At 44.4% G+C, this 20300-nt stretch overlaps 1 protein-coding gene across 1 annotated transcript in view; it reads left to right on the forward strand.

The window, feature by feature from the left end:
* The window catches only part of tet3 (tet methylcytosine dioxygenase 3), a 36753-nt gene continuing 16453 nt past the window's right edge, over positions 1-20300 (forward strand). Inside the window, 4 exon segments of the mRNA XM_008297725.1 lie at positions 1-61; positions 64-228; positions 1001-1060; positions 16153-19105. Coding sequence (XP_008295947.1) covers positions 41-61; positions 64-228; positions 1001-1060; positions 16153-19105 — 3199 coding nt within the window. The 5' untranslated portion in view covers positions 1-40.

Consider the following 20300-nt stretch of genomic DNA (forward strand, 5'->3'; position numbering starts at 1 on the left):
TCATGTAAAACCAGATTAAAAACACAAGATGGCTTCCTGAATGGGCTGCTGGAACACAGACGAGAGAGAGAGACTGAGAAAGAAGAGTGGAGAGATAGAGAGAGAGAAAGAGAGAGAAGAAAGGGACAGAGGGAGAGGGGTGAGGACGAGAGGGAGCCGGAGTCTTCTGATGGGGATTCGGCCAGCGGACGGAGGAGTACAAACCAAGGCAGCTCAGAGGCTTGGAGGGTAAATATTCATCACTCCAGACTATTTTAGGATTGATAGGTGGGTGGGTTGGGGGGGGGGATGAGAGGGGGGCTTGGAGGTTGGCGGGACTGGGGGAACAGCTCGAGACAAAACACATCATTTAACACCGAGACAGCCAGGGCCATGTAGACAGGAGGGGTGGTGGTGGGGGGGGGTACATGCTGTGCAAAATAAGAAGATGCTATTGTTTTACAATAATCAGCTCTGCTTTCATGAACCATTTCCATCTATTCCATCTCCACTAACCTGGCCACTGACACTTTGCATGCTATATCACTTTACCCTTTAAAAAAAAAAAAAAAAAAACTGGGTTATGCAGACTTGTGAAATGTATACATCAGGCAGGCTGCACCAGGTCAGGATACAGACATTACATAATTCCATAATTGAAATTGAATCTCGTTTTTGCTGCGTCTCATTCGCCGTCCCAGCAGTAGAGGGAAGTGCCGGCTCACTGTTTGAGCACAAATTAAAGAGAAAAGAGATTTCTGTGCACGGCAGCTTTTTGATGGTTGCTGAGGATGACAGGAATGATAAGGAGATTGCGTGTGGGATGGCGTAAATGTTGTGTAGCCATTCTACACGGCTGTAAAGGTGGAATATCTTCAGTAGTTGCACTGTCCTTAATGACGAGTCTTTCTGAAAAGGCCCTTGTCGCATTATTCTATTGATTGTTATTCTCACCCCCTCCCATCTCTCTCTGTCTCCTTCTCTCTCCCCCCCTCTCTTGTTCTGTTGGATGTCTGTAAAGGTGGAATATTTTGAAGACAACAGTCAAGGCTGCTTGGGAAACCCTGAACTGGCAGCTGAGGTAAGAGAGGGCATTGGGTTTGTGTTGCTGTGGGGTTGTGTTTGTGTCTGTCATCTCTGTCACAAGTGCATAATCTCTGGCCATGTTGTTGTGATTCTCAGCTGTTGGGTCATCAGCGCAGTGAAGTGAAAATGTCGCGGTTAGTCAACACTGTGACCAGTTCCTGTTCTCTATGAGTTCGCATGCACACTCTTTCACATGTGATTACACCATGTCAGTTGTATTATGTATGTTTGTATAAATAGGTTTACCCACTGAAAACGATTACAAATTGAAAGCTGCGATCATCCCCGCTGTGTTGCAAGGATGTCATTTAACTTTTTTCTGCTCTCCGCGGCGACTACACAAGCTCATTATATTAGCGCTCATATCACTGCGAGGTGGAATACAGGTGCGTTAGATCCCTTTAGGCATCTGTCTTTCCGCCAAAGTTTCACCGCTCGGAAGCTGAGTTTCTTCGGCTTTATCTCCAATCCGTGGTGAGCTAAGCGCCTCGGTGATGAAGTGGCGGCATCCTCAGTTTAAAGCGTCCCACGCTGCCCGCTGATTGGTGCCAGAGCCAGGCATGTGTAGATACAAGAGACCAGGGAAAGGAGGAGGGAGGAGGAGGAGGAACCCTGCGCGCTGGCTCAGGAGCCAGGGGGGCCGTCCTGCTTCTCCTAGGTTCTGGAGTCAAATGAGGTAAAGGGAGTAAAAGTTAGTGGGTCACGCATGCGTACGTGTTTGATTGTCGGGCGTAGTAACCTGTGGCGTGTGGCCGCTGAGAGCTGCTGTTCTACAGCTTGCCGAGTCGAGGCACGCTTGTGTGTTTATGTGGGAAGGAGTGTGGAAAGGCGGCGAGGCTTCATAAAGAAAGGATTTATTGAGCATCAAACAAACTGTTGTCTGAGTTATAAGAATCTTGTGATGTCGTATCCCAGAAGAAAGAACGCTTTGATTCGACTTCCATCACATACATAGAGAGTCATTTCAGTGTTGCACCTAGATACTGTATGTGAAAGTGACAAGATCAGACATTCGACATTTACTTTGGGCAACACATTCATCTGCATGACTGCAGTGAAATGTAGGTTAGTCAATCAGTTTCAAATGTCATAAATGGGTTTAGCTCAGTTCAATGGCCTACTGTAGCTTACATCTAAGCCTGCTTTAATCCCTGTCCATATGCAGACAGTCTTTATCTACAAGGTATATGCGACCATCTGGTTAAAGAGAAAGATAACTGAACTGTCCTCTCCTTTGTTTAACAAGTTCTCTGCCTTTGTAGCTGTCCTGACCTCCTGTTTGTAGAGTCTTGGTTGCCGTGCACGTCCTGGGTGGAGTGTTTATCTCGGCAAGATCTCTTCCCTGGTTATACACACACAAATATGGTCTACACCCAACAAGCTCAGGGCACTATTTTCGACAATTCAAATAAGCACTTATACAGTATCATTAAGTATTTTCAGCACCCACACAACAACTCCAAGAAATTGGAATGTAAAAACATCGTGTGACAATAGACGTGGTTACTAGTGAGTCAAGCAGCACTTTGAATGATTTATTTCAGTTTTACAGCGCAGCATTTGTGTGGTAGTTTTCTTTGCTGTTCAGGAAGAAAAACTGAATAAGGAGTTTACCACAACAGGTTACACGACAGACAGACTGCACGCGTGCGATGTTTTCCACGCCCATGCACAGGATTTCCTCTTTCTGTACGAGATGAGCTTCACACAGGTGGGAAAGAGTCACAAGCAAAGTTGAAAGACTCAAACCTGTGAGTGCGTGACGGCAGATGGAATGTTTGTTAATCATATGTTGAGCTTTGCGTGTGTGGAATCCCCAGCCTCGTTCGCAAAGGGTTAACACTGACCTAGTTTCCGTGGCAACACTGAATGTCTGATGACATCATTGCTTTAATTTTAGCTCAAGTCCGGCATCCAAGGTTGGTCACATGACCAACTAGCCGGCACTACATGTGTATATGTGTGTGTATTTGTGTAGTAAGTGGTTTTGGTATGTAGTACAGACTCAGGAAGTGGAGGGTTTGACATCACCTTTTCCTTTCACTCTAGCTTTCGATGTATTTGCTGTTCTGTTACCTTTCCACTGAGTCAGGTAAAGAACTGCAACTCTGTTACCCATGTGCCATGACACGCACCTTCTAATAGATGATTACAATGTGAGTAAGCTGTGACATACACTCAGTAATTATACTAGTACGCAGTAGACGTGGGCCTGTTTGGTAGAGATTTTCCTCTGGGACTCATGTTTCTTGTACTTGCTTTGGTCTTCACTTCAAATGTTTTTTAATAAAAAGTGAAGAACTAATTCTGTTCTTCTATATTACTTCTTGTTTGAGGATACTGAGTTATACTGAAAGGCATTTCAAGATCTCTAACAGTTGCAATGAAACTGCGTTGGCAGTTTAAGATAATCTTTTAGATTAAAAACTGTAACATTCTGTAAAATGCGGTATTTGTCATTTGTGCTTTTCTCTTGGTCTTGGATGGCATAGCTCTGTTAACAGTCACATTACTACGACTACATCACTATCAAAAATATATTCAAAGATTTAGTACATGTTGTCCCTTCTACACATCCAGAAAAGATTTTGTATATTTATGTTCCTCACTTACGACCAAACAGTATTGTTATACATTTTCTTCCACCCTGATAGTATTGATGATATGAATTAAGTTCAAGGTGAACCCTTCTCTACAGTTGATAAGCCATTTACCTTTTTAACCTTGACTGCAGCCTTACATGCACACCCAGAAAGAGTCAGCTGCTGCTCAGCACTAGAAACTCCTGTATCTGTGGTGAAGGTGCTTTCAATCAGCCTTCCTTTAAGAGTTTTAAAATAACTATTTTATTAAAGACACTCCAAGGATTTCAAAACATCACATCTTATTGTCCTCATGGGATTCCATGTGACCCTTTAGTGTATATAGTTGCCAACAATTGCCTCACTTGCATGCAATCATGAATATATAAAGACTTGTTAAGCCCTGCCCTGTTGTCATGTTTCATTTCTAATTAATGACAATTAGCAGACATTCGAGTCTGCGCTGTCTGTTATGCTACACTGCTTGCAGTTCTGTATGTACTTGAGACCATAGCTGTCCACTCTGAGTCCTGGGCTCGATCGATATCCTGCATGGCACGATGAGTTGTGGTTGGTGGCTTGTTGGCATCGTTGGTGGTATCTGTGTTTGATGTCGGAGGGAGGTTGTCAGCCGCCTGGTGCCGCAGTTAATAAAAAATGAATGGAAAGAGAAGGGGGAGGAGCCCTCAGCTGTTGCTCGAGCGCTTTAACTCTCACCTCTCTGGCGCCTGCTCTGCTGCTCCCACCGGGCACACAGTTTATACAGTCCTGAATCCCACTGCTGCCAGACACTGCCAGGTTTTATGTAATACAGTGCAACAGCTGTCGGCGTTTTTATCACACACTATTGAAACACCCACAAGAAAATGTTGATTTCTGAACTATATATTAATTTGGATTTATTGGAGGATGTCACCTCCAAAAAAATTGGAGTATAGGACTGATTATATTGTGAGACAAGGTATGAAAGTGGCAGTAGCTCAGAACTGCACTGCCTGCACTCAGTTTCGAAAGCTCTCATCCACCTATTATCTGCTGTGAACTTGTCTTTCATTTGAATTATTAAAAGGATATTTTGACCAGGATTTTACATGTCTATGTTTGATGATATGCAGCTTCATTAGGCACAGTGAAGGTTTTCCAGTTATGCCACAGTTGCGTACTGGCCCTTTAAGTCCTGCTACGCCTGACTTGAACATATGGGAAGCTAATCTTAGCCCACGTCCTGAGAGAGACAAGGCTGGCAACCAGCCACTGTGCAGAACTGAGGAAGGTTTCTCTCCCTTTTTCTCTGTGTTTGTCTCTCAAGTCTGACAAATTTCTGTTGTAGCCCCAAAATATTATCCCGCAAAACTCATCACTTGGTATTTCAGACTGATGAGTTCCACCCCTCAGGAATGTTCTGCCATTTGTAACTACTATATTCTGTTAATGATTACATCACTGTCCCATCAGATTTGACAACTCAGCTCTTTTTCTTGACTTGGCACACATTAGCCTGGCAGGTAGCGGTACACAGTGTACTTTTATTGCTGTGAACCATTTTTAGCTTACTTGTTTTCTGTCCATTTGCTTTCTCTGTGCTCCACTGTCTTGTCTCAGATTCAAAATTGTCTAACTTAGGCTGTGCTGTATATTAATTACATTCCTTGCCTTCTTTTCATGTCCCAAACCTCAAGCACAAAGAGCTGCCTCTTAAAAAACAGCGCCCCCCTCCTCTTCGCCTCTTCCTCCTCGTTATTTTTTTGCCGCTCCACCCTGCCTACCAGCCCCCCCCAACACCCATCACCACCTTTCCATTTTTTTCTCTCTCTCCTCCCTCCCAAACCACTCCTCTCTTTCTCTTTGTGAGGAATAGTAAGAGGGTGAGGCTGGGGGAGGGGGTGTAGACCTTCCCCAGCTGGGCGGTTCGTGCTGACTTGCACGTGCCGAATGTCAGGAGGTATGACTCAGACTGGATACCCTACACTCAGTACTACAACGTACACCCAAACACCCTGAACCTAACACCATCCTGCCTGCAAACGGGTTGGGGATGAAGCTGGTGTAGGTAGGAGGCAAAGACAAAGAGAGAAAAACAGCCCAACAGACATTTGCAAAAATGAAGATACTGTACATTCTGCATATAGTTACACATATGTACACAAGACTTGTTCTTTTTTTTTTTTTTTTTTGGTATATGCTGTTGAAAAATGACATTGCATACTCTTTATATATTTTTTTCATTTACAGATACCCAAAACAAAAAAACATTTTGTGGTTGGTTAGTCTCTTAAAAAGGCAAAGCCAGGCAAAAACTAAAGACCATCATAGTTAGACATCTTAGTAAGATATTAGTCTTATTTGTTCAGTCAGGCTGAACCACTTTGTGCTGCTGCTCCCACTATGTTACAGTATAATGTGCCGGCTGTAGTCCCGCCCACCAATAAACCCAGTGACCCTCACTGAACTGTGTGCATACTAGCGTACTGTATGTGGGGATAAAAATCATTAAAGCGTGCCTCTGCATCTGATGACAGTTTGTGCATTTGCAGTAGCCTTTAGGGAAAGGGGGGGAGGGTTCAGGAAGAGGGAGAGAAAGTGAAAGATAAAGAGATGTCGAGCAAAAAGGAGGGGGTGCAGAGGAGGGGGTGCACAGAGTGTGTCAGATCAGATGACCTTGATGCCATTGCACTGCAGGACAATGTGGGTTGGGGATAAGGGTGTATAGAGGTAGATGGGAGGGAGGCGGAGTCAGCTGACAGGAGGAGATGGGAGGAGGGGAGTGGACCCTCATGTCATGATGCTTGTGCTTCTGGGAGATGGTTAAAGACTGCTAGAAAAAAATGAGGTTTTTTTTTTCATTAAAGTGCTGTATAATGATGAAGTCCCACCATTTTTTTCAGAAGCACATTTCCCCATGGGCCCCTTGAAAATGAACAATTTGTTCTTTTGTGGTCCTTACGTGCCTCATGCACGTAGACCTCCCACTGCTGATGTGCTGGCAAAAATGTGAAAAGCTTGTTTCAGTGTGTGAGGGTTTTATGTCAGGACTTTGTTGAGAAGAAAAGATAAAGATGACTCAGGCTTAGTCATATGCAAGCTGAGGATGCACTTCTGTTGTCAGTCATACCTCCTACAACCAGAGACCTTTTCTCCATGCTGCTGAGAAACGGCGAGCGAGAGGCAGAGAAATGAGAGCGATGGAGAGATAGAAATGGAGAGAGCAAGAGAGAGACGAGGGCGTGAAGCAACTCATTTGGATGATAATTTGAGTACATTGTGCGATGAAGTGATCGGTGTGTGATTAGGAGCCTTCCACCTTCCACTCTGTGTCAATGCCGGGTTACAGCAGGCTTACCGTAAGTGTGATTCCATTTTCACTAACGAGTCAGGGTACTTGGATTGTTGTTATCATTTCAGATCTCTTCACGTCTTGGTGTCACGTGAAAAGAACAGTTATATCAGAAGTTAAGACACAGCTATCGACTGCCTTCCAGTTGTAATGTCAATTGTCTGTCAGAGATACGTTATTTAATTGAGAAGTAACCAGGAGGTGATTTAGGACGGCTCTCTTGAACGAACCTGTTGCATCGTTTCTTTGTATAAGTTTTAAAGTACAGAAACATCCTAAAGCATACTGTTATTGTTTCTTATCAAAGTTCTCTAATTAATTGCTATTATTTTGTTAGATTTAGTCAAACATGACTGTGCTTATGACGAGAGTAATGTTTTATGTGAAATGACACCGGCTTTATGATGATGGTTATGAGTCATCAAAGAGCACAAGTGTTTGAATCATCAGTTGTCTTACTGTAAATGAGTTTTATCTACCTACAGAGCGTGAAGTCTGTCATGTACACCATATTTACACTGTATGTGAATCGGTAGCATGTGTTGTAGACTGAAATATAGAGAGTCACTCCTCTATATTGTTGTTTTGGTCAAACTGAACTTCTTTGTTTTACTCAGCTGTGTACATGGACAGTGACAGACTCAGGCAGAGTTCTTGTTTTAACAGTGTGAGTAAGTTCTCTAGTCTTTCTTAGCTCACAACTTCAGCTTATGTTTCTGTTTTGTTTTCTTGATGTTCATTTGAAAGCTATGGATGCGTAACAGCCATGTGATTCTGTTGATTTAAAACACTGCTCATTTAGATCTAGCTTTGGTGACTGCTGGTTTGCCAAAGTCTCTTTTAGCCAAGCGACCCTAATTTTGAGCTTTTATCTTAAGTATACAGGCATTGTTATCAGAACAATGAAAGGTCTAACTTCTGATAAGAGACAGCATTTAAGGATGGAAAAAAGACCGCGGCTGTGTTCAGTAGATCTTTAAAATGAGGAACTGAGCGTGGAGAGCATGTGATTCAGGGGTTAAGTCGAGTCTTGAGCTAGAAATGCTGTGTCACTGAAGCCGGGGGAGTGAGCGAGCACAAGCCAGCGGGGTGAATAAAAGAGCATGTTTTTCGAGTGTCCGTTGGTGTGTGGTTTTGGTGATAGTAGAGAGTGGGCATGTGTCAGATGACACATGTGCCCACCCAGTGGTGGAGGCAAGTGTCCTGGTGGGAGACACTGATGATGGTGCAGCTACGTCACCGCCACACGTGCTTCCTACCTCTCTTGCTCACTGCTCTCCCTCTCGCTCATTGGCACTCCCTGGTCACGTGACCTAATGCTCTACTTCTCTTCTCCTTCCCTTAGACAGCTTCGGCTGCGCTGTGTTTCTCTTTGGGATTGACGCTCATCTGTGTGTGTATATACGAATATGTGTGGCAACAGTGAGACAGACAGTGTACAATTTACAGGGCCAGAGAGCGAGTGCGTCAGAAAGTGTTGGAACGGTAATGCAATAAGCTATGCTAGAAGGAAAAAAGGCTCAGGAAACAAAATAGAAAGACAAATCGAGGGAGGCAGAGGAAGACTGAAAAAGCCAGAGAAAATAAGAGATCAAGAGAGACCAGGAGAAACAGGGAAAGCTAAAGTAAGTGAAGCAGGGAAAGGTTGCTGAAGTTAATCCGGTCGTAGCGCAGTGTAGCCGACACACGCTCAGTAATGTAAGAGAAAAATACTACGCAGGAGCTGACAACGATCTGCATGGGGGAGACGGCCATGTTTTCCCCCCTCCTCCTCTCGGCTAAATCTGCTCCAAAAGTCCAGCAATGTAGGAGAGAAGAGAGGACCACAAGGCCGGTCAGCCAGCTCTCTCGGTTAGTGGGCGAGAGGAAACATCCAGCGATGATGACGACGTTGATAATGATAGTGGTACTGATGCCAGGGCGGAACAACGGTGAGGAGAAAACTACAAGACAACGTTATCGTAGGCTGGTGGACACAAGCGTCGCATCCTGAGCGAACTGTAATGAGTTGATTGCCTGTGGTTGCTCACTTTGTTGGGCAACAACCTGGTGACCCTCTTTCTGTTTGTACCATCATCCTGTTCTTCATCATCTTCCTTCCTGTTACAGAATCAGTCACAAGAATAACTGAGAAACTGTGTCTTACTTTTCAGTTTTCTCTACAGACTCTTGTTGTCTTTCCTCTCCTCAGTGTCATCCTACATTCCTTGATATTCATCCTTGTTTGCTGATGTCGAAGTGTCATCCACTGTTCCCTCTCCATCATCCAATGCAGTTGTCGTTCTCTTTTACCGTAGAGTATTTTGTTTGTATTCCTTCCCCCATGTAGATGAGTGAGCTGGCGATGGAGAGTTTCATATAATAGGTGCCCCCTCAGCTTCCTTCAGTCAGAAACCTTCCACTCAATTGTATCCTTTGGATCTTGGAGGAAGGGCCAGCAAGACCGCCAGCCAGCCAGCTCCCTCCTTATCTACCAGCCTTTAATTCTCTTGTGCATGCAGCCTTGCTTGAGGATCTATTATCAGCCACAGGTGTAAGACTGAAGCTTTTCTTTTTTTCGAGTGAGCAATAGGAAACCGATCTGAATGTGGATGAGGAGGAGAATGGAGATCGAAGAACCGTTATCGGTGCCTTCTCCTTCGGCCCAGAGCTGAGCTGAATCTAGACGCTCAAACATGGAACAAAATCTCCGCAAGGAAACCCAGCAATGTAATGTTGCTTTTCTTTGCTCCGTTTTCTTTTTCCCGTTGACGCCATTGTCAGTTGAGATTGTGAATTCGCTTGGCAGCCGCTGGTTCACCTTCTGCGCTCGAAAGCAGAGAAGCTCTGTCACAGCCGAAATTGCCAATATTGGGCTTTAGTAGACAAACAAAACACACACATAGCCTTATATGTAAAGTCATCTAATGCAGCAGATCAAGAGGTGTTGAAGGGCGTGGATAGAGACACAGAGAGGTTTTCTCATTGGTAAGAGCACTGCTACACTGCTGTTTCCTAGGCTGGCGCTACTAGCGACTATCCCCCACTGCTCTCTCTGTTTCTGCTCACTGCACACTCCTCCATTCCATCGTACGTGCCCGCTGTGGCTCAGATAATGGCCTCTCGCTCTGCACACACTGAAGAGAGAGAGGTGAGGAGATGGAGGGAGAGGCTGTGCGAGAGGGAGGGGAATGGAGGGAGGGAGTGAAAGAGAGCGAGGGGAAGGTGGGGGCTGCGAAGAGAAGCCGACTGCATGTGTAGTCAAGAGAAAGAAAGAGGATATTGAAAAAGGGAAGGGAGGAGCAGACAGAGATAATGAGAAAGGAAAAAGGAGAGAACAGAAAGCGTTGGCCATAACAAGAGGCAAGAGAATGAGAAACGTGTGTGCTGCGCTGGGGGGAGGTGTGTTGTGTGTGTGTGTTTGGCTCTGTGTGTGTGTGTGAATGCACGCATGTGTGTCTCGGTGCTCGCTCTGTCTGTGCACTGCACAGGCTGGAAGAAATAAAAAAGGAATACAACCGAACGAAGGCCGGATTGCTTGTGGACTGCTGTGCCGGCAAGCAAGTCTCATGCTCCTCTCTGTCGCCTCTTCTGCTTCTTCAACCGGCAGCTTTGTCTGGACGCCTAGGACCGCGTAAGTATGCGTCGCTGGTGCTCGGGGCTCTCAGCCGGCTTCATATTGTCAGGGTCGCCACTTCATGTTCCTGCTCGGCACAGCAGCAAAGGAAGGGGTGGGGGAAGAAGGAGGAGGGCAAGAGGGAGGATGGGGTGGTGTTGTGTATCTGGGATTTAGGTTCAGCTGTCTACTCACAAGCTGCACTTAACCTCCTCACCACCACCACCACCACCACCACCACTACTGTCCTTGCATGCTTTGTCTCCTCCCTCCAGCTTTTTTTGTGCAGTGTCAGTGTTAAACAGCACTCAGTTTGTCCTCACACAAACCTGTACAGGCTTATCTTGTTTAAAGGGCACCCACACTCAGATCTGGTCTGCCAGGTTCAGCAAGATCTGATCCAGTTAGGTGTGTGGCTGTTTTTGGATATACTTTGTGGTGTGTGTCAAGCTTGAACATGTGTGTGTGTGTGTGTGTGTGTTTGAAATAGAGCGACACAGTTAGAGAGAAGACAAATATACTTGGCTCTGTCATGGTGTAAATATTTGTCATAGCACGTGGTCTGTACAGTCCAAGCACCCGGATAGGTGTAAAAGCGCTGCAGGTGTCAGCGCAGCATTTCCATCCTAGACCGGCATATGGCCTCACAAGTAAAGAGCTTTCAAGGTTAATCATTAGATTATATGAGAATTGAAAGAGTTGTAATTTTGTGTGCGGAGAGGTGTTTGTTTTAGGCACTGGCAAACATTTGTTCTAAATGTGAGGTTTAAGACACTTTGAACCGATGCAACTTTTTCTGAGGCAGTGTTTTGTGTGTGTGACTGTGAGAAAAAGAGGAAAAGAGAGTGTCAGCGTGACTGATGTGCGTGATTGTGGGATGTTAGGTTGTGCAGTGTTGCAGTCACTGTTTCAACACACTGCAGTTCTCATAACTGCCGCACACAGCTACCTCCCCCCCTCCTTCCTCTTTCCCGTCTGATGCCACTGATAGTACAGACATGGGGCCTCTCACGTATTGCATGCCGGCTGTTCACCGCCACCCCTGAACCTCCCCCCTCCAACCCCACACCACCTCTCGCCAATAGTGTCGGCACCCCCTGGGACCCCCACCAGACACCCAGCGCAGAAGGTGGATTCAAAAGACCCAAGCTTACTGCCTGTCCAGTAATTAGCCACTTCAAAGGCTCATTTCAATAATATTCAAATGATGGGGAAGCTGGACGTCAGGCTCACTTCTACTATCGTACACTGATGGATCTACAAACAGAAGCCATCTTCTGCCTTTTTTCTGGCTGAAGATGATAGAATACTGGGTGGTTCAGATTTAAATTAGAAACTACTTCATATTTATGTTGGTTTCCAATATCTTTGGTTTGCCTGAGGTTAGTTTCTGTGCATTGACCAAAAAAATAATTTCTATATCTTGATCATGTTATCTTTGATTAGTTTTTGTGTTGTTTTTTTCTTTTTTGCAGGAAGTCTTGTACTTGCAACCAGAATTTTGATGCCTGATGGTGTCTTTTACAGTTAAAGCTCCTGCGTAGAGTATGGCATTCAGAAAGTGCTTGTTGAGGGTATCTTTACTGTTTATAGTAAACGCAGAGAATTTGACATTAGTGCAGTGTGCTGGCTTCTTTCTATGAGGCGAGCACAACAAATCTATTTAAATAGTGACTCTTCCATTGTTTTCCTTTCACAAGAGCCACTGAATATGTTGGAATACACTGTTCAGCCACAACATGAACTCTGTCAATGATTTCTGAACCTGCCCTTGGGTTATCTTTGTTTGCTGTTCCTCGCTAGACTTATTTAATTATAATCTGTGATGAGCCAACCTGGGCTTTAATATTGTTTGCAAGTAACATCTTAGAATTCAAGTGACTTTGAGGACTGTAGTTGTTTTTACCATCTGAAGCTAATTTAGATTTGTAGTCATGTAAAAGCAATTTAGCAACATTTCTTTCTAATGGTCCACACCAGTCTAACCAAGCACCATTCAGTCAAACTCACCCACCTAGTGCTTCCAGCTGACTAAATTGAACACAACATGTTGAAACTGTGTGTTTTGCAAACTTCAGTGTAGCTACAAATGTGGTAACTGTCCCAATTTTAAAGTAGAGAGGAAGTGAGGTATGTGGCTCCACTGATCAGCTCTTGACTCGAGTTACCTCTGAGAAGGAATTTAAACCTGCTGAAGTGAAAAAGATCAGGGAAGGATTCATCACTCATTTACTCTATGTAAGCATGTTTTTTTTTTTTTTAAAAACAAAACAAAAAAAACCACGTACGTCTTTTTTTAAAAATGCTACATACTGGGATGCTTTAACTGCATGAACAGAAAGTTACTCATTGAACTCTTCTGTTTTATCATTGACAATGAAAAAAAAGGTTGGTTATACTGGATTCCTCAAGATTACGTTTTACTAATATGAACTACCGTAAGTAAAACAGCAGCTTGCAGGTTGGTGCCTGCAGCTTTTTAATGTGTAATAAGATGAAGCAGACTAGTTTTTTGTTTTTTTGGGGGGGGGGTATGTCTATTTTTGAGTAATCTCACGAATACCAGTCTCTTTTTTTTTAAACACAGTTTTAAGTCACCTTCAAGAAACAACTTGATTGAGATCTCACAAAAGGAAGGGCAGCTGAGCTAGGTCCAGTTTGACAAGAAGAAATATGGATCCAAACAGTAGTTTTGCACAGAAAAGGTCAAAAATGTGTATTTATGTGCATATGATGGCCCACAGCTTTATAGTTATGAACTGTTAGATGCTGTAGAGACCAGAAACAGTTAAGAACTAAGAGAAGTAACAGCCATCAGAACTAGCAGAGAGCAGGGGAGGTGTCTTGGTTATGTTAGTTAGCTAATGTTGCGTTTTATCATAGTACCGTAAAGTTTGGCATTACATAGAATACAGCACACCTAGTATTGTCTGTTTAATACTGGAGCATTGATACTCATATAAACCATATGCCGTGAGAGAGAGAAAGAGGTGATAGAGAGCTACCGTTATTAGATGTTTTTACACATAAAGGAAGACTTAGAATGCACAGTTTGCATTTTTGTCAAGCTAATTCTCTGAGATCTGTAACCATTATTCCCACCAGTAGCAGTCCCAGACAATGCTACTGTGTGTACCAAAGGAACTGAACCACCTATCAGTCTCACATGTCCTGGCTTTTACATCCATTCCATAAATCCATTGTAGCACCAGGATCATAATTCTCCGGCTACAGTGAGCGAACAAGTCTCTTACAGGTGAAGTGTCTTCACCTGTAAGAAAGTGCACCCAGCGACAAAAGCTCGCCCTGTTGTTCGGAGAAGTGTGGAATGAGATGTCGCGACAGGAGTTTGTGCAAGCTGCACAAACACAATAAATCACCATGATAGAAAATTGGGAAATGCCAGGTTATCAGCAAAAAAGACCAGTTTCCCACCTACGATTACACACTCAGATTATGTGATGTAATATGACGAAGTGTTTTAAGAGGACTGCTCAATGTGCCTACTCTTTCCTCTGAATTATTGCCATTATGTCTCGTGAAACATAATAAATCAAGCCTTAAGTTTTCAATTGCTGATTTTAAAGAAATATGAAGTATAAAGTTAGTAAAAAAAAAAAAAAAAGTTAACCTGCAAGTTGCTCTTTGAAATAATGATTTGAATCAAGTGCACAAAGAGAGTGGTGTTTTCATAGTAGCACATTTGTCCAAAAATAACACATCGCGGTCGCCGGAGTCCTGTTAGTCTTATAATAGTGACTCAAGTGATATGCTGGATTTACAGCTTGCTTTGACTCTGTCAGCAGTTCTAAAAAGCTGTGCAAAACTTCAGAGTCTACATTATTCCGTTCAATCATTTACAACATCTTAGAGTTTAACTTGGATAACTATAAAATGTTTCTCCTTTTTCAAACTTTTCCAAAATGCTTTAGTCAGGTTGAGGTCTTTCGACTGCTGAGAAGAGATCATGCTGATCAAGTCAGACCTGAATATTTGCTTCACCTTTCTGTCTTCATTAACTCCTCTTGATGTTTCGACATAGGGTCATGGATAGTGTTGTGGTAGCTACATGCCTGCATACACCAACTCTGAACTCTACACAATTATTGTAATATCTATATCAATCTATATCTATCTCTCTCAACACACACATACACACTCCTTTTACATTATGATTTTGCTGCAAATGAATGTGTTCATGTGCTTTGAATGCTGTGTATCAGCTCAGTGCTTTGCTTGAGGAATACAACAAAGTGAGAGCATCAAGAAAGTAGAACCACGCCACCAAACTTTAGCACATACCCTTACAATAACTGTAATAATAAAACACCATACTATATTCATACAAGACTTTCCTTCACACTTTAATCAAGAATTCCAGTATTTGTAGTTCTACACTTGGTCAGGTCAGGCCTCTCGGATAAACCTCATGATCTTTGTTCACCTGACTTTGTATCTGCTTTGTATCTGAGATAAGATGCTGTTTATTAGACGACAGATTATCTCAGCATGACATGCTGATCTTCTGACTTTCAGGTCATTTGAGGTTTGTCATTTAAGGTTTTGTTCTGGGGAACATTATCTCGGGTTTGTGATCATGAGCGTGTGAACGAGTTGTGCACTGCACACAGTCATATTCTTAGTTTAGCTGCAATTTGCTGTGAAAATCATTTTCAGTACTAAAGAGACCAAATTAAAGTCAGTAAGACTATTATGAGCAATTGTACACATGCTGTATTTCAATAATGGCTTTCTTAGAAAATTATAACAAGTGTACAGTAGAAAAGACAACAATAACTTAGTCAGTGTATGGTTTTGGTTAATGATAAGCCGTTCATATTTATGAGCATAAAGATGTTATAATCAGATGTAAACAGATTTATATTTCTTTTTCTAAAGAGCTACACTACATATATATTTGACATTTGCTTCTCCTATTTATTACAGTATCAACCAAGTAAAATGCGTAGTTTTACCCTTTTGTTACTTATTCTCTGCTTACAGCTAATTTTTATGCTGTTTTACATATATTTATTTTTAAATTTAAAAAATGAACAGTTTATGAAAGTGAAGTTGCAGTGTATTTCATTTTCTTTTCATGTCAGTGTGTATGCAATGCCCCATCTCTGCCACACAGTCTCGTTATTCCACAGTTGACATGTTTTAACTCCCAACTGCCTGTTTTGCATAGCCCAACTGATCTGGAGCAGTGTCCATTCATTTAACAACAGTGGAGCTGTGTCATATGCCTGAAGTGAAATCACTCCACTGAATACTGTAGTAGTTTAACTCACTTTTCCTTAGTGTTACCGACCTCACCCTGCAGCACTGTGTGTTTATGTGTGAGGTGGGAGGTAAACACTGGGAGGAAAGTAATAAAGTTATGTATTACTTGGTTGTTAGTCCATCAAGTTGTAGTATGAAAGAAAAATATTTATTTTATTCCAAAATAGTGATTAAACACATATGCAGAACTTCAGACCATCATTTCAAAGTCATCCCAATATAGGTGTGTCGTTTTGCATCAGTCTTGAATTTATTAACCTCACTAACCTTGCTCCATTTTTGTCTTTCAGACTGTTCACAAAGTCACTTCAGTGGATGGCCCCAGAAGTGGAGGCCAGATGGAAATTGGGTCACATGACCGCCTCCAGGAAGGCGCGCTGAGCCTGGAACTGGCCAATGGGGTGAATCGCTACCCTAATGATGATGAGGCGTCTATAGAAAAAGAGCAGCAGAGGGCAGGAAGTGTGCCTTCGAGGCAAAGCTGGGTGCCAGGACATGGCAAGGTCAGTGACACCCAACAACAGCAGCCATGTTGGAGCAGCAGCAGTGGTACAACCCCCGGTGAACCTGTCCACCATGCAAATGTGGAGGATGCCCACAATCTGGTTGCTTTTTCTGCTATTGCGGGTTCCTTGCCTCCTTCTTCCTCCTCCTCCTGCCTCCTTGTGCAGCCTAATACTGCCCAGCTGTATGAGAAGTTCACTCAGGAGACAGGTGCTGGGGGAACTCATGCCAGACTTTCTACAGGGGCTCCTGAGGGAAGCTGCCAACCTCCAGAAGACCTGGACACCCTTCAGACAGCACTGAGCCAAGCCAAACATGGACACAAGCCCCCTAACTGCAACTGTGATGGGCCTGACTGTCCAGACTACCTTGAGTGGCTGGAGAAGAAGATTAAGCTAGCAACCAGTGAGGATCAACGCTCCCACAAAATGGCTGATGCCCCCCCTCACGTACAGCCTCATTTACAGCCACCCCATTTGCAGAATCACCCTCAGCCCTCCCAACAGGTGAACGGCGGCCACCATCTGTCTACTTCATGCTCCCAGCGTCAACAAGTAACTCAAGGCCCTCACCCAAACCAAGTGCCCTGCTCTAAACCTCCAATCCCCTGCTCCCCCCAGGTGCTCTCCATAGCCAAGGAAAAGAACATCAGTCTTCAGACAGCCATTGCGATCGATGCCCTGACCCAGTTATCTGGTACCAGTCCACAAGCTACCGGTCCTCCAGGTCAAACCCTTTACAAAAGTCACCTCCATCACCACCAACATACCCAGAACATCATATCTCAGCCTCCAAATGGCACTGGCTTGATCCCATCCTCTCCTGGCACCCACTCATCTTCCTCGCGGTCTCAGTCTGTCCCTCCAGGCCTACACACCAGCCAGCAGGCATCATGTGAGCACCACAGACCCCAGTCCCAGGGCCAACCACCCCATGCCACCCCTCTTCCATCCTCTACCTCTCCCTTCCCAGGTCAGGGAAAACCTCAAGGCTTTAGCCCTAGCCCCCAGCAGTGGCAGCAGGGCTCAGGCAGAGGCTCTGAACAGAGGAACCCATGGATGTGTTTGAAGTCTGAGCCCCAATCTCACTTTGCCACTGCACCTCACAGTAGCTCAGACCCCATGTCAGAGCTCAAACAGCTGCTTGGTGACACCAGTGGAAAGTTCAGCAATGCTCCTTTCAAGCTTCCAGTTGTACAGCAGCTTAGCTTGAACCAGAATGGGGGTATCCAGGCACAGGACAACCCAGCATTGGCCAGAATAAAACAAGAGTCAGACTCCAGTGAGTACTACCATCACACTGCCTCCATGGGACAGTATGGCATGGCTAATGGTCAACAGCAGGGTCAGCATTACCCTGGCACTCCCCTATCTCCTGGCCAAGCAGCCATCAGCCACTCCACTCAGGCAGCTCTGCAACATCACCTTCACTACAAGAGGAACCTCTTCTCTAACCACTCCTCTGGCTTTGGAGCACCAGGCCCACATGCACCTATGGCTTGCCAAAACTTGAAAAAGTGGTGGCCACAGATGGATGCAGAAAGTTTGTCCCATCTGGCCATCAAACAGGAGCCCAAGGAACCCAAGAAGAAAAAAAGCAGCCAAGGATCTCCTGTCATTAAACCTATGAGTGGAATGCTTATAGGCCCTCCACTTCCTAAACCCAAACAGATAATCATCAAGAAGACCAAGCAGAAAGCCTCCATGCCAACCTTCCTGCCTCAGACTCAGATCACCGTACAAAAACCACCGGTCCTCATGATTGACAGAGCCCCAGCCCCGACCAGCCTGCAAGCAGGTCCTCTCCCCTCTCTGCCCTTCCACAGTAACTCCACTCAGGCTGCTGCTGCAGGCCTTCCTGCCCCAGCCCAATCTCAGGTATCCATTTTCAACTCCTCAATGACTCCCTCTTCCACCGTTTCTGTTTTGTCAGAAAACACTCCAGCTCTCATGGGCCCTCTGCCCCCACCTGTGGCTCCTGCAGCTCATGTTAGGTCAGAAGGAGCAGGCAGCCTGGCCTCCAGTAACACCAGCACCACCACACCTGTGACCTCCACATCTCCATCCAGCACCTCAAGATTACAGAGTCTCATCAACATTGACCCGAAGTATGAAGAGTTGATCCGCCAGTTTGAGGCTGAATTTGGGGACTCAGCCTCAGACACACCTGCCAGTCAGCCCATGGAGGAGACTGCTACAGCCCCTAAGCCAGGTAATCAATCCCTGATCAGTCCTCAGGGCCTCAGTCCCACATCATCATCCACATCTCAATCGGTTCCCTTAGTTTCAACCGCTCAAGCCAGCTCCACGCCTCATTCAGACCATCAGGAGATTGAAGTCAACAAGGATGAGTCAGGGACCCAAAGTAAAGTAACCTTGAGCCAGGTGTCCACAGAAAGTCCTGATGAGAAGCAGCATATGGGTCCCTTTCCTGTTTCTCTGCATCAAGAGGCCATACTGGACAGGCAGCAGCAGCCTAGAGCGTTGGAGGATACGTTCAGCATGCCATGTTCCCCATTGCCGAAACGTATGAAGATTGAAGCCTCGGGTGATATAGCCGTACTGTCCACCACGTGCTATTCTGAAGATGACACACCAACCAAGGACAGTCTGCCCTCCTCTCCATCTCTCAAAGGCTTCCTAGAGTCTCCTTTGCGCTACCTGGACAGCTCCACCAAGAGCTTGCTGGATACTCCTTCAAAGGATCTGCAGGCAGAGTTCCCAACCTGTACATGCGTGGGTAAGTCTGTGCATCAGTGCCAGCTGATTTTTGTGTGTATGCAGAATGCTGTCTATCAACAAATTGCAAAATTATCACTTTTTAGTCACGTACAGTCCTGTTCAAACATATAACATGCCACTGCAAACATTAAACACTAATTTCTTAGGTCAGTGATTCAGCATTGGCAAAAAGAGTAAAGATTGTTTTTTCTGAAGGGCCTTATAATTTTACATGCTCATATTTTACATTATGCTATTATAATTTTCTATTATATATCTGGAAGTGGTAATGTTTTGTCCTACCCATTGAGCTAATCTATAATGTGGTCACGAGTAGTGCTTTACTTACCTATCTACACAGATCCACTTTAGGTTTGTCAGTCTTGCTCCAGCTCTTCTCTGGATGCTTGTTTAGTGTGCCTAAGAATGTATGTGTTGCCAGGGTGTGTGACTATGACCATCCAGACTGCAACAGTGTGAGGCAATGAAGGCAGCAGGCAGGAACAATAGCAGCGGTGGCAGAAGGATCCTTTTGTGTGGGTTTGGGTCTGGCAGGCAGGCAAGCAGAACACAGGCTTTGTTAGATAGAAAGGGGTTCAGTCTCATGGTTTGGGTAGCACCCTACTCTTTATTTATTTACAACAAAGTAGGTAGTACTGCAGTAGAAATGTATAATTTATAGATCATATTATACTGTACATGTTTAAAATACACAAGAAAAATATTTTTTTGCTAGCCTTACCAATACATAGAGTTAGTCAACGCGGATTTGCCATTTGAAACATCATATTATTATTGTGTATACTAGCTCTGTCCATTAAACCATTATTTAATGACTTGGTAAATCTGAATATTGCTGCTGTATCTGCCCTTGGCAATAGTTTATTAACTTGGTACAGTAGCTTAATAGTGAAAGTCTGTTCTCAGAGAAGTGTTAACTGTATATTTGTGAAGGGTTAAGGCCTGGTACATAGACTCGTGCTGTCCCTAAGCATCGAAGAGGGTGCACAGCAGGGGAGAGCAGCTGCAGGGAAAACACTTGCTAACTGTGTGTTGTTGCTAGAGTAAAGACCAGCAGACAACAAGCCTTCATAGTAGAGTCTGGTTACTCACTGTCTTATCAGCTCCCTGTAGAATAATACTGCACTAGAATAAGACTGCCTCCAGCACATACATATATAGCATGTAGCCATGATCCACACACATGCACACAC

Source organism: Stegastes partitus, unplaced genomic scaffold (assembly GCF_000690725.1).
Source record: "Stegastes partitus isolate 25-593 unplaced genomic scaffold, Stegastes_partitus-1.0.2 Scaffold26, whole genome shotgun sequence".
NCBI classification, from domain to species: domain Eukaryota; kingdom Metazoa; phylum Chordata; class Actinopteri; family Pomacentridae; genus Stegastes; species Stegastes partitus.